Source organism: Phalacrocorax aristotelis, chromosome 1 (assembly GCF_949628215.1).
Source record: "Phalacrocorax aristotelis chromosome 1, bGulAri2.1, whole genome shotgun sequence".
NCBI classification, from domain to species: domain Eukaryota; kingdom Metazoa; phylum Chordata; class Aves; order Suliformes; family Phalacrocoracidae; genus Phalacrocorax; species Phalacrocorax aristotelis.
This window is the reverse complement of record NC_134276.1, coordinates 91,254,055-91,268,840: the sequence shown is the minus strand read 5'-3', so window position 1 is coordinate 91,268,840 and position 14,786 is coordinate 91,254,055. Positions and strand designations below refer to the sequence as shown.

General features: G+C 37.7%; 1 protein-coding gene across 1 annotated transcript in view; it reads right to left on the bottom strand.

Annotated features, from left to right (window-relative positions):
- The window catches only part of IL1RAPL1 (interleukin 1 receptor accessory protein like 1), a 770,634-nt gene that overhangs the window by 19,543 nt on the left and 736,305 nt on the right, over positions 1–14,786 (bottom strand). Inside the window, exons 7-8 of the mRNA XM_075097466.1 lie at positions 10,882–11,014; positions 8,807–8,952 (exon numbers count right to left, since the gene is read on the bottom strand). Coding sequence (XP_074953567.1) covers positions 8,807–8,952; positions 10,882–11,014 — 279 coding nt within the window. The remainder of the gene's footprint in view (positions 1–8,806; positions 8,953–10,881; positions 11,015–14,786) is intronic.

Sequence of the window (14,786 nt, the reverse complement as noted above, 5' to 3'; positions counted from 1 at the left end):
GATAAGGTGGTTCTTTCTTAAAGAGCTTTGTTTGCAAAGTAAGTTTCGTGCCCTATCCACCAGCAGAGCAAGCTTGTATTTTCCTCCATGCTGGACAATGTCTATCAGCACATATTTGTTCTCTGCCTTTCGTGCTATTTGTCAGGGTGCAGAGGAAGAGAGGAGCAGCGATTAGCCCGGCAGACTGCTGCATCCTTACACCCAGCTCTGCAAATGCCTCAGCTAAACCCCAAAGCACTGGATGTGGGGCACACGCATCTGTGCAGCACCGTGGAAGGTGGAACAGATTGGCCTGGGCACAGCACCACACCGAGCTGATTGCGTTCCGGCCTTGAGTTAGTGTTTCTGCAAGATGCTAAACGATGCCCCATAAGACACTGGCTGGCGTTGACCAGCTGCAGGGATTTTGTGAACAGTGTTACCCTGTGTTGCGCTGCCCTGAAGGTGTGAGGAGCTTGGTCCTGCCTCTGCTGTCAGCCCTTCACGTGACTGAAGCCATTTCAACATTTCTGTGCCTCTGTTTCCCCAATGTGAATTGGGGAGGGTGTGTCTGGCTCCTTCGTAGGAGGGGTTACTCCAGAAAGGTGCTCTGTGAACACCAAGGGTGTTGGTGAAGTATATGTCAACGATAATGCAGTGACTGTTAAAGCTAAGCTGAAGTGTAACAGGCAGGTTAGAGTGTAAGACTACTTTCACAAATTTTTTTTTTCTGCTGCTTTATTCTGCCTTTTGCACTGCGATTTGAGCACAGTTGCTGCAGCAGGCATTGCAATCCCTTTGAAGTGTGATCTGTTTTTCCTGCTGAAATTCAAGTTTCCTGTAGTGGCTCCAAGCTAAAAAGATTCAATTTCAGCACAATTCCGCATCAGAGGGGAGAGACAAAAAGTGCAAACCTTTTAAAATCTATTTAGCCTCTGTATTACGTTGCTCAAATTACAGACCTGGCCCTCCTTAAGGAGCTGAGGCTGAATGTAGAAAACAGTAGAGGAAAATTACTCGGCTAACCCTTAGGGGGACAGGCATTCTGTTAAACACAACAAATGAGCAAGTGCCATGGAGTTACATCCAGAAGCACAGCAATCATTTAGTTACAGGCAATTAACAATAGTCCTCCAGTAGCACAGGAACAGTTCTACTCCAAGGGAAAACACATTGATTACTGCTGCAGTAGTAGATTGGTTTCTGAATAAATAGCTTCAATTTAAAACAAGATTTGTTACAAGCATTTTGACCAATGGCTACAATTTTTTTTTCCTTATCGGGAGGCTTTGGCCAAGCAACCCAGTGAAAGAGATGGCTAATTAAAACAAAGTACGTGTTCTCTCTAAATATCTGGCACAATATGGCTGGTAATGAACACACTTATTTTATACTGATTCTGTCCTAATTACTGGGCATATTTTTAGGATATATCTTTGATCTTCACCTCACTTTAATATTTTATAAAATTCCTTTCACTGTGTCATGCAGGTAATTCACTTACCGTAGCTGGAGTCATAACAAGAAAGTAAATAAAAGCGTGCCTTCAGAGATTCATATCTTTTGACTTATACAACTTGCTTCAGGGACTTTACATTTAATGACTGTGATAATTTAAAATTAATCTTATTCTATTCATTAGTCCAAATACAGCTGAGCTACTATGAAAAATAATTGTATTTCTAACATTCTTTTTTTGTGATTTATAACCCTTCAAGGACATATGATTTATAGCTGTGTATTTGATTTCCGAGCCTTTTTCAAAATCCAATTACAGTCTATCTAAGGTTTCAATTTTGCAATCACTTACGCAGATTGCTTAACTTCATGGACTATAAGTAATCCCTCTGAAGTCAACAGGACTATTCACAGAGCTTCAGGTTAGCACATACATAAATCTCTACAACTTTGTGGCCTAAACTCATTTCCATTCTCTCCTTGTCCTGGACAATTTAACTCACAAAGCTACAAGGTTCGGCTAGAGATAGTTCTCAGTTTGTCTAGGTATACTCTCATAGACATCAATTATTAAGTGAAACATAAAGGTAATGAATATAATTTGGAAGGGGAGCAGTCAAAGACAACACTACAGCTCTCATGGTGACACCTGAGGGAAAGTAAAGAAGGCAGATATTGACAACCAATGCAAGACTGATGTGCCATAACATGCAGCTTTGGTTATAAACAGGTGTGTTTCTTCTAAAGGAAGAAGGAGGCTGGCTAACACAGGAATACTCTTCTGAGTGTCATTTCAGACATCAGCAATAAACAGTTGGTAGAATTTCGGTAAGGAAGAAATAAACTTACAGCTTAAAAAAGGATAAATATATCCTTTTTTTCTCTCTCTCTCTTTTTTTTTTTTTTTTTTTTTGCTGCTTAATGCCGTATTCATTACGGCATGGCTGTGAAACAACTTGTCTTTCCAAAGTATAGCATATTGAACCACTGCTTCATAAATCATATGCATATCCAATGAGCATTGATATATAAAATAAATTCTCTACCTTTTAGGATTTTTTGTTTGTTTGTTTCAACGTGCCAGAGAAAATCTGTTTGTATTTAAGGTACGTAGATTTCTTTATGGATACTGTTGTGAATAATTACTGAAGGATGTTATGGGACAATGATACTTTTGATAGCAGTAGCAACAGATCTGGGATGTCCATTAGCCTGGTTATGAAATCACTTCTTAGCACAAAGTATATGCTTTCTGCCAGCATAAGACATGCATGCCTGTAGATGTCTGCAGAGCTGACTTAAGGTGGCTAAATTTAGTTGCATTTTCTAATATGGTTTACAATGCAATAGTTTCATTTTATTTATTAGAACTATTGAGACCTAATTTTCTCACTTTATTTTTCAGATCAATATATAATATATATCCCTGATTCATCTATAAAAAAGAACCAGTTGGGTTTGGGATTATATGTACATATGTGTATATGTGTGTAAATACAAGACAGGAAACTTGTTAACTTATTCATTAGTATGGCAGGCAGCATATCTGAGCCTTGGTGGTGTTGGATTTCTCAGTGTTATTAGAATAGAGATAGTAAATTATTATAATAGGAGTATATTCTTACTGATGACATTTTTATTTCTTCTGAGAAGTGCGGGATACCTGTTCCCAGCAGGAGAATAATTACACTGAGGATTTCCAACAGTATGTTATCTCAGAAGAGGGTAAGTTGAAAAGAACATAGATGCTGCAATGTTACTGAAGTTTACTACATTTAAATACAGAACACTGCATTTTGAAGGCAGTTAATACTTCAGGTTGAAGGAAAAAAGTCGTCATGGTGCGGAATTGCATTAAACTCTGGTTAGCTTCCCCAAGCAAGCGATTTGCGTATGACACAAAACCTTACTGATTAGGAGAGCTTCTATTTGCTTATTGCACTACAGAAATCAGACAGCCCACACAATTACTTCTTTTAGATCTTCTGAAAGAAATGAATGTAAGAATCACTGGGAGGTGTTAAAATGTGGGGAAAAATGGAGTACCAAGTTCCAAGGATGTAAGATCATAAAACATACTGTTTACATTTTTTCTGAGGATAGCATTAATGAATAATTTAGCTCTGCATGGATTATGGGAACAATTTGTGACATTTTATTTTAAAATATTTTCATCCTTGCCAATCAAGGTTAGAATTGCACTTAGACATTATATAAAAAGTCGAACTATGATAAAAGTGGTACAAAAGCTGTTTTAAAAAGGAATCTGTTAAACAAACCAACTTGTTTGACACCTTGTCAGAGGAAAGTTAGATTTAGGCACATGCCAAGTAATCTGACTAACCTTTTTACTGGAAATGTCTTATTTCAATTTTCTAAAGGATGAGAAAAAACTTACTGGTGAAGAAAAAGGTCTTATGAAGAGTTTCTGTCAGGTGGTAGTCTTTAGTATTCTACTAATTTACTGATTTTAAATGAGATTGAGTGTAAAAAGAACAGCCATTTTTGGTTGGGTTGGGAGAGTAAGGGAGGCGATACTCAACTTTTGGCCCTATGTCATGAACCTTTTGGGCACTGAACCTTTGCACTGCCCAGCACAGTGACAACCTGAAGGCCTCTTCAGTGGCCATAGGGGGATGAAAAATCAATTCCCATCAAATCCAATTTCAATTCCAGTTCTAAAACCTGGTGAGGAACTCGGGAAGGTTTTTCCCGCAGTGCATGATAAAAACTGAATGCTTTATACAATGGAAGATATACACGCGTATGGTCTTAACTGACCAGTGGGTCAGAGTTTTACAATAGTTTTTCTTCTGCTGAGACTCAGAGATTTGCTGGAATATTCAGGTAATTTGGACTAATTAACAGAAGTTAAAATATAAAACTCATTGCTTTTATATCTCACATGATGAGCTCCCATTCAGAAATTTCAGAAGCATCGTGAAGCTTTATGGCAAAGAGAGCTATAACACCCTGGTTTCTTTGCAGAGGTTAGAAAAGAACTAGTTTCTTTTCTCTCTTAAGTCTTAATTGTCACTCATCACTACCACTGTGTGAAGTTGTGTCCTAGTGACTGAAAATGCTCATGAGATCAAAACCTTAACTTATTCAAGTCCTTGAGTAATGAAACAGATTTACACTATTATGTGAAAGACACTGTAATTTAAGGAGCTCGTCAGCAATTCCATTATTTTTAATAACTGTATGAAGAAAATTCAGAATTACTTGCTATTCAGAATTTGCTATTAATTTGTACAGGAAGTTTTAATATGATGTTTATACATTACTATATGATGAGTTTAAAGTATGCCTACATATCTGTAGGTTTCCTCAAGATGTATATCCTATAGGAAATATTAACTTGTTTCTTTTTCAAATGTTATTCTCATGGGCAATTTCAAACAGAATAAATTTCTTCTTCTAAACAATTTATTTCAGTGAAAGTCTTTTTTAGTCCTAAAAGAAAAAAAAAATTGTTTTAACCATCCCTCATTCTCTTCTAGTCAATAAGACCCATATATGTCCACTGAGAACACTTATGACAGAGGAAAAAACACCCAAAACATAGAAGAGGCCCAGAAGAAGAAATTAGGCAGCACTGAGAAAATGGGAAGAATGGAAGGAGATACTTTGACAAAAATGCATAAAGTATGTTACCTGCTCTTATTCTGGTGTCTGCCCATGAAAAATACAGGTACAGTATTAAGGTTTTAAAATAATATCAATAGCACAAAAAAAATAACGTCAAGACAGAATTTGAGATTATTTTTGCTTTAGAGTTTTAGTTGCAGATATACAGACAAGAATTTGCATAAAAATACTCTCATAATTATTTAACAACCTGTATTTACAACATAGTATATGACTGAATGAGACTAAAAAGGTTTTGATCCAGCATGAAAGTCATACTTTTCAATACCTGACATTGTAAAAGAGCATTCTTTCTCCTTATGCATTATATTTTTATCTACTACATTGATAGACGATAGGCTTGTCTGGTTGAATTTAAAACCTGTGAAAAAATAGAATTATAGTGTGTGAGCCACCCCTTATATCATCTGCAATCTGTGGTCTGTCATTAATAAATTTGTGCTTAGCTGCTGTCACTACCACTCTCAAAATTAATTTCTAAAAGGTTCCTCTACCTGGCTGAAGATTAACTTGTAACTGCTAGAGATGATCAATGATAGCTATCACCAATAAGTAACAAAATCAGCCTTAGATTATAACAAGTAGGGTTTTTTTTCCTCACACAAAAGAGAAAATAACTTGATTATTGTAAAGGTGATAGAAAGAGATTTGGCCAACTGCTGGAGGAAGGGAATGAAAGTTAAATCTCCTGGGTTCTGATCCCTCTCTTTTTCTGATTATTTTTGGACAAATTTTGTAGGAATGGACCAGAAAATGAAACAGCATCAGCATTGTCATGCTTAAAATGCTCTACTGCCTTTAGCTCTGAATTAAATGCTCCCTACGCACAGTATCTGAGGGAAGTTAGGAGCCTAAAAATTGTTAGCTGGCTGCACAAAAGCATAGATCACAGGTTTTCTCCACTGACAGTGAGAAAGTAAAAGAAGCTCAGGAGAAAATTGGGGTTTAGCTCCCTGAGATGCAAAGCGCTGGCATCTGGGCAAGAGAGAGGTGTGAGAGGCCTCAGCTTTCTAACAGTGATGGACCCCAACCAGCTTCGCTTTTCCTGCACAAGTTGTGCTGGAGAGCGGGAAGCTGTGTTCTGCTCCCCTCCCAAAGTTCCTCTTGGGAAAGGGGAGGGTCTGGGCTTCCTGTTCCAGTGCCACATCAGGGAAAGAGCAGGAACCTCCTCTCCCTAGCTGAATGTGCCAGGTGTTGGTTTGTGGTGGAGACCACCATCAGACAGACTCTGCTTGCGTTTTCTGCGAGGTAAATGTGTGTGTCCCTATTGGGCTGACCAGCAGGAAATGTGAGGAAGATGTATCCAGGTTTTGCTGGTGATTTGGATGCTGAACTTCTTGCCCTTTCAAAGCCTGTGTAATTGCACACATACCCAAAAGCTCCCCCTGGAAGTTTAAGTTTACAGGGAATATATTGACCAGGGAGAAACAGCAGTTGCAAGGGTGTTTGAAAGGCTTATATTTTGTACTTGAATCCCCACTGCAGCATTTAGCCCTAAATACCTCTTTCCCAGGAATGCTCTTTGTTCAGTAACACAGATTTCTGCTTTCCTGTCCCTTCTGATCCTGGTGATAACGTACCACATACGCAGTTTAAGAAGGATTATAATTTCTTTTTCAGGTATCCAGTGAACATTCCAGATTCAGCATATTTGTTGGCTTATACTGCTGGAAAAAAAGATCACTGACTAGAAAACCTGCCGAAACTAATACATCTGCAAATGCCTTGGTGTTCAGGAAGCAGATTTACCTAATTGTTAGGTCCCAATTGTTCTAAGTGAGTCAATAATCAGAAATTAATAAACAGCTAACTCATTCCTAGCAGAGACCAAGTGTGGATCTAAACAAGGAAACCTAAAATGAAATGTTGTCATGGTGATATACAGGAGACTAAGCAAGCAGCGCAAAGCTCCTCTTCCTAGGAGACCTGAGAGACTAGCTCAAATTTTTATCTGTCATGGTTAATTTATCATTTCAGTGAAACAGTTGTCAACATGCAAAGTATGTAGAAGGCTTGTAACAGGTACTTTTTGTTTTTCAGGGACACAACAGATTTTGTTTCCAAATCACAATTTCAGATTCAGCCTTACTTAAAGAGGAAAAAAATATTTGGGGGAGTTTTTGTGATTTTTAGATTTTTACTATTTATAAGGTAATTAAATATTGATATTACTTCCTCTTAAGCATGTCATCATGAGGCCACCTACGGTGGTGTGTTTGACATTCTGATTTCTCCAAGAAAGGAAGCAAGGAAGATAGACCCTTGCAAAATTTATGCATGCACGCTGTTCCATTAAAAAGCTGGTGGTCACAGAACAGAAAAGACTTGTGTTGTCAGTCTTGGAGCTACATCTTGTACGGAAGGGAAAATAAGGACTCACCATCAGCATATGACTTAATATATGTCAGTTAATGAAGTATTTTTAAGCCTTAAAAATTTTTTCTTTTCAGAGTTCCATGCACTAATTTCATTATTAAAGACAAGCCATTGGGTTTCAGTGTTTGTTGGGTTAAGCACTTGCTCTGTGTTCAGATGTCTCTGAATTAGGACTATATGACTACCAGCTGGTAAATTGTTGAGGTTCAATTACTTAATAAGTTAATTTCCCATCTCAGTAAATTCAAGAAAATATGGCAAATGCCAGGCTAAGCAGAACATCTGGTTATTTACATCTGCATCTCTCAAGAAGGAATGACAAGGGTTCAGGAAAATGGCTACAAATCAGTTCTATTCAATTAATTGGAGGTACAGAAAAAATATATTTAAGTAAATAAGTCACTATCTTGATTTACAGCTTCCTTTTAAACTCAGACAGGCTTTGCATGCCACAAGACTAAAACTGGGGAAAACATCACTGCTTTGATATAAAGAGAGATGCCACAAGTAGTTGAGTACCCCAGTAAGAATCTGGTTTGCTCACCTTTACAAACAGTCCAAAAAAAGCACAGTAATGACAGCAAAGAACAGACACTGCTCCTGATTATTCTTTGCTCTCTTAACCCAGCAGGATGCTGCATGAGGGTGGGGCACGTCAAGCCGAGGCATGCGGAGCACCCTCTGGGAGGTAAAGTGAGCGAAGTGGATCTGGAAACCTCGCTATGCGAGAGATTCTCCACCTCTCTGTAACTATCTCCGTGGGAGGTGGCTGTGGCCATTAAGCAGGCTGGAATCATAGGATGTGAGTGGTGCGTAGAAACAAGAAGGTCCTTAGAAGTTTCTATCATGATACTTCACTCCAGAAATGTTGGTATTAAACAAATGTGTAAGAAGGAAAATGTCCACAGTCAGGCTATGCAGGAACTCCCCTGGCATGGGGTGCAGGTGGCATTTCTGACAGAAGTGGAATGTATTTTTGTTAGCTTTTATAATATTTTATTTTATTTCTTACAAAATCAAAATTAAAATTATTACAGTTGTATTTCCTGTGGCTTCCTATTATTTTTTTCCCTGTTGAGCCTTTATTAGTTTTAAAGTTCATTAATTATTAGATTCATCTTTTATATAAATTTAATTAAAAGGTGTTACTGTATCTTCCCCTGTGACAGCCATAGTTAACAACAACCTCTCTGTTTTAATTTGAAAGTTGTACAAATACCCAGGGAAAAATAATCATTACCTGTTAATATGTCAAGATGCCAAAATTCATGCTTACATCAGAAGAAGCTCTACAAACTGCCCCTATAATGTATCATTTTATGGCAAAAAGCTGCATATTTACCCCTTTTATGTAGAAGAATACTGGCATGTCGGCGTCCATTTCCATTCTCAACGTAGCACGAGTAATTGCCCAGGTCTGCCTCTTCCACAGAGTCAAGAATCAATGAGATTGAAACCTCCTGTTCCCCAAGATGTTCCTTCAGAACCCTGAGAAAAAAGCAACCATCACTGCTATTCTGCTTTTATCATAGCAGAGAATTATCTAATCATGACATAATAGTGTTACTTACAATTCACAAGTCTGTGGCTTCAAATTTGGCTATGGTTTGATGAAATCTTAATTAAATTATATCATGCCCTTTTCTTCCTCACTTCTAATGAGGAGGTTTGTCTTTGTAAATGTTAATGAGAGCTTCAGTTAATTGTCTTCTTTAAGCAGGATGATGTGCATGCTGATAACATACTATTGCACACTCTGATGGAGACCCTGATCAGTACTATGTGAAGTCTTGAAATGTTAGAAGAGAGAAAAGTGAAAACAGTTGTTTTGGGGGTTAGGGTCACACTAGGAGTCTGGGCCAAACACAATATTTGTGCACTTTCTGAGGCTTTTCCAAAAACAGTGTGTTTGTGCCAGGGTCTGAAAAATTGTTGCTTGAATGTATTATAAAATTTGACTGTGTATTATAAATCACTAGAAGGAACTGGCATACCAGAGGCTGCTCATTCACACAAATGATAAATAAAAGACCTGCTGCATACAACTCCACCTGTCTTTGCATTGCTTTCTTTACCTCTTAGCAAGACCATCGGTGGTTTTAGAAACCCAGCAAAGCAAATGACAAACTGCTCTAGGCTGCTCCCTCATGTCACACCTGTCAAAAGAAGTGGAAACCAGTCTTCCTGCTTCTCCCTCCACAAAACAAGAAAGTTGTTAGGAGGTTCTTCTTACCTTTTTATCAGCCTTCAGAGTGCTAAGTCTCTGGCTGAGGGGGTTAGAAAAAGCTTTAAATGTGAAATACAGCTGATCTGTTTCTTGTGTGCCATTTAATGTATTGGTCTTGAGCTTTATAGAATAGACTTGAAATACACTGGGGTGAAATATGCTTCTTTTTTGCCTATATCTGGGACATGGAGATGACCTTGAATGTCCATGTAGCCTTCTTGAGCTTGGTAAAGGAATTATCTCTCTTTGGTTACAAGGTTAAGCTGAAAATGCATGTGACTTCATGGCTTTTGATGAAATAATAAACTTCTATGTAAGAGGTGAAGTGTAAATCAGCTCATTTTGTTCTGCTGTAGACAATCACTGTAGGTAACACATCTGTGATTATTTAGCTTCTTTTGTAATGCACATTTAGATTTGCCTTCATTTCTGGGTTTATTCGAGATAGATAGGCACAGTGACATATACACATACAGAATTATAAATGAAAAGCAATTGCTTCAGATCCAGGTAGATAATTCATATTGGGTAGGAGTTGGTACACTATGTCAAGCATGTAATTCACAATACAAACCCACTTTTTTCTTAATTTCCAAATGAGGCAGCACTTTTAGGAGCAGTACAAGTACATGATGTGAATTGCCAGATCCTCTCTAAAACAAGTATTTCAGCAGATATAAGCAGCCCACATAACAGGATGCTTGGCTCTCACAGGCCAGATAATATCCCAGGAAACTCATGTTTTTTTTCCTTGGAGAAAAGAAATCTAAACATTCCAAAACAGAAGCCAGACTTCAGCATTTATTTAAGGCTCCATGTTTCAAAAGGCTTCTTTTGAGCTGTTTTCTTTGATGTATTTTTTTTCTTTATTTCATCCTAGTAACTGTCTTAATGGTTCTCATTGTAGATTGCCACAGTTTGAAAAAGTCACTATGCAAATTCCAGTCAGTTACGCTATGGTACTTGCCCGGCAGCTATCCTGCTTTTGCAGCTCTCTAACATCAGATCTGGCCGAGACATGCATTTTTCTGTTCTCTACTGGTGGAGTTGAAAAGATAAAGAATGGATGTTGCAAAAACAGGGCTTAGACCCAAAGTGTTCCTGAGTTAGTCTTTGATAACAAGTATTACATTAACTATCAAAAAAAAAAAAAGATATTTACTGAAAAAACAAAATGCTTTTTCTTTTACCTGATGTCACTTTCCCAGACTCGACTATCATCCAAATCTTCAATAAACTTCTCCCCTTTCATCCAGTAGATTAAAGGACTGACATCTCCACTATATCCAAAGAAAGCTCGGCAGGTTAGATTAGCAGAACTGCCTGTTACAAAACATGTAAGAAAATGTGTTATTTCAAAATTTGTAAAAAATGTTTTATTTTTTAATCAGTTGCTTCTGTTGATTTAAGAAGGTTTGTATCTGTATAGACCCTCAGTTTCCAGCTGCTGTTGGAAATGTCCAAAAGTATCTACTTGTCTTGTAACTGTTGTTCAATATATTTTCTGAAAATAAACACAATAAAAATGAAATTAAATGTTACATAAGAACAGGATTCCTTTTGTATTCCTTCACTAAGTTTTATGTTTGGTAAGGAAATGAAAGACTGTTTTTTCAAAAAGAACTAACTTAACCAAAGATTTCCATGTTGTCTCTGAAAACAGATAAAGGTTAGGTAAAATAGACATGCAATCGCATCTGTGCTAGTTCAGCTTTGCAATGGTTTCCGAAATGAGGCTGTTAGATTCCTGTAGAGTACCATTTCCAAGGGAAAGCTGTAGGAAGATGTGTGTTCATTGCTAAACTATCTTTGCTGAAAAGTATTGAACACTGAAACTGAAAAAAAGAAGACGTAAACTCATTCCGTCTTTTGTGGGACACATCTCGCTGTATGAGTGGGAATAACCATTAGGTACACACAGCAAGAAGCAGAAATTCTATATATGTGCAGTGTTACTTATTTAATCATTACAATGAAAATTAAAACATGTAATATGCCTTCACTTCGGTTTACTTTCATTGCGTAGTCTTACCTTGTGTTAGTACCACTTCGCTGTGGGGTTTCAACTAGAGCACATACAGGGATTGAAACTGTACTTCATGTGTGTTTTGTGTGTTGGTTAAGATCAGATAAAACTGTACTGTGGACAGCCACAGAGTTAAAGACCTCCCATTCACTGCTGTAAAGATGTTTGTCTCAACATGCACCAACCCTTCTAAACTGCTATATGGATTTGTTTAGTGGATAATTACACAGTGATTTAAAGAAGTGTTGTGATTTAAAGGATGTTTTTCCCCCTCTGAGGAGAGTATTTTCATGGAGTGTTTATTACTGCTGAGACCAAACTCATATTTTATTTATACTTTCAATTTTTTATCTTAGGATTTTAAAGCTGACTGACCACAGCTCCTGGAAAAAAGAAATAAAAATAAAAAGCACTGTTAACACTACTTCATTCTGTACTGAGATGCCATGAGAAGTCCATCTGGTTCACTGAATTTCCTTAAAAATACACTGCTTTGGGTCAGGACCTGGTCCTTCTCAAACATTAATATTTGAACATCTTACTGTTTAGTATGATAACAAATCCAGGTTGTTGTATAACAAGAAGTTTAATTATTTAATAAATGTCTTATTTATCTGAAAAGATTTGTGGTTTTCTGTAAAAGCATCTGACTCCTCTACCTGGCTTGAACTCTCACATCCATGCCATAAAAGGTGCAGAATCAAAAGTTTGTAATTAAAATATGCAACATCAAGGCAAGTACCATCTATATTGCTTTCACAAGCTGTTTAGGAACTGAGTGGCTTTAAGTCATTACATGAACTTTTGGTTGGTGCAATACACTTTGCCAGCAATGCCTGCTGAGAAAACAGGAGTATCCCAGAACCTGAAACAGGGATGGAGAGAAGAGTCACATTTATAATCAAAAGATATGAAATAAAATCTCTGACTAATGAGACATTTTGTTAATGTCATCTTATTTAGAGCAAAGTTACCAAAATATAAGCTGAAGATCTTCAGCAAGAGGGCAAAAACTTCCTGAAGACAACTGCAGCTCTTGTTTCCACACCCTGGGGAGCAATGATCAAGACACCTCTCCAGAAACCCACCTCTTCAATCTCTACACAGCTCAAAAAGTGCCTTTTGGAAGCACTGGAGAGAAAGAATTTTGCAGTCTTGAAAGGGAATGAGATGAGCATTGGGATACTGCTTAATGTGAGTCAAGTACATGAAAACCTGTAATAGAACATGATAAACTTCCTGGTTGTGTCCAGGACATTTTCAAAGATGCAAAGCCAGTTTCTTATACGAGTTGCATAACTCATAAACTACCTCTTTTGTTTTATTTTTTATTTTTTTTAACAAAACCTTCAAGGATTGTGAATATCTAGTTCAGAGCTATGACATGCCTAGTAACCACAGCACTGGTGGACTACGATCACGCTGAAGACAAGAAAAGGTACCTTCACACCCAAAGCAAAAACATACTCCTGTGATATTGGGATAAACCCTATGGCTTTATATACCAGTCCTAGAGGGAAGAGTGCTACCTAATGCATCACTGCCACTTCTTGGGCTTTTTCTGGAGATTTCCCACCAAGTCAAGGCGTGGCTGAAACTTTTTAGCTTTTGAGAGCTGATAAGATCACAGCTGGAGGGACTGTAGCTTCTGGCCAACTTATCCATGATTCACAGAGATTAGGCACCACAGGTGCTGACCCATCAAAGCTCTCCAGGCTCCTGTAGCTAACAGGTACCCACTGTGAGCTGTTTTTTGCACTGTGCAGGCCTCTCAGCCTTTTACAGGTGAATATCAACATGCATAGGCATGTTTTTTAAAAATAAACGTATTTTGTTAATGGCAAAAAATGTTAGAAAATAAGAGTTTGTAAGATTAGGGCCTTTTTCTTCATTAAATTCTTAAAGGATTTTCTCCCTTAATATGTAAACATATATTTAAACACAGAATCCAAAGTTCCCATTCATCATGAAATACTTACAGCTGAGAAATAAATTAGGAAGGATGTAATGTCTTTTAGTAGTACTGTGTTGATTAGTCGCTGCGCAAAGGCCATTAGCAGGCCAGGTGCTCAGCTATAAATTACCTATACTGTCTACTTTGACCAGTCTTTACAATAAGCCAGTGGGAAGTTCATTCTCGGGTCATCAAGAAAGATTCAGTGACCAGCTAATGACAAGCTGTGACCATTAATGAGGAGGTCTGTTACTCCAGAGCTCTCAGCTCTTTGCAGAGGACAGTGGAGTTCACCTGGTGCAGCAAAGATGCTCACAGAACAGGCACATGTAGGTAATGGACAAAAGCTGTCTGAGTGGACAGAGTATTTTGGGAGCATATCTTGATCTCTGCTCCAGAGCTGCCCTCATGTGAGTGACTGCGTGCTGTAGGATGGGCTGCCTTTTTCCCTAGAAGTGTACTTTTGAAGTGAGCGGTCAGAGGATGCTGAGTTTGGCACAGAGCAGTTGCCCTGCATGGCTGTCTGTTTTTAGGGAGTCTCCATATTTTTAAAAGCATGCAATATTTAAGTAAATAAATAAAAAAGCTGCTTTGCTTCCTGTGTAAGCTAATGTACAAAGCAACCTGTCAGCCAATTAATAAAATCACTCACAGTTAACCCTCTCTGTGTGCTTCCTGTGCTGAGAAAAATTATAGAAGTGATTTGAAAACTGTAAAAGTTTGATGGATGGATATGTAATGCCTTCTGTGCCATTAATTTAAATTTTCTGTAAATGCTGGATTATTACACTTTTATAGTCTACCTTTGAAGGAATTTAGATACACATTTTGAATTAGCTACTAGGGAAATCCATATCTCTCTCTCTCCATCTGTCCCTTTGCTGTGAGATGTTGTAAATTCTTGAGAACATTCTGTCTCAAGTTAGGTCCCGGGTAAACAGCTCTTTTTAAGGACCCTGGAAAAGTCCAAAGGCATGAGATTAGAATTAGTAAGTCTAACTGGTAGTGTTGGGGTTTTTATTAACACCCCCTCAAAAACACAACAAAACCACAAACAAACCAAAGAAATGAAATACCCTTAAGAAAGGATAAAGAGAAGAATGACACTTTTGGCT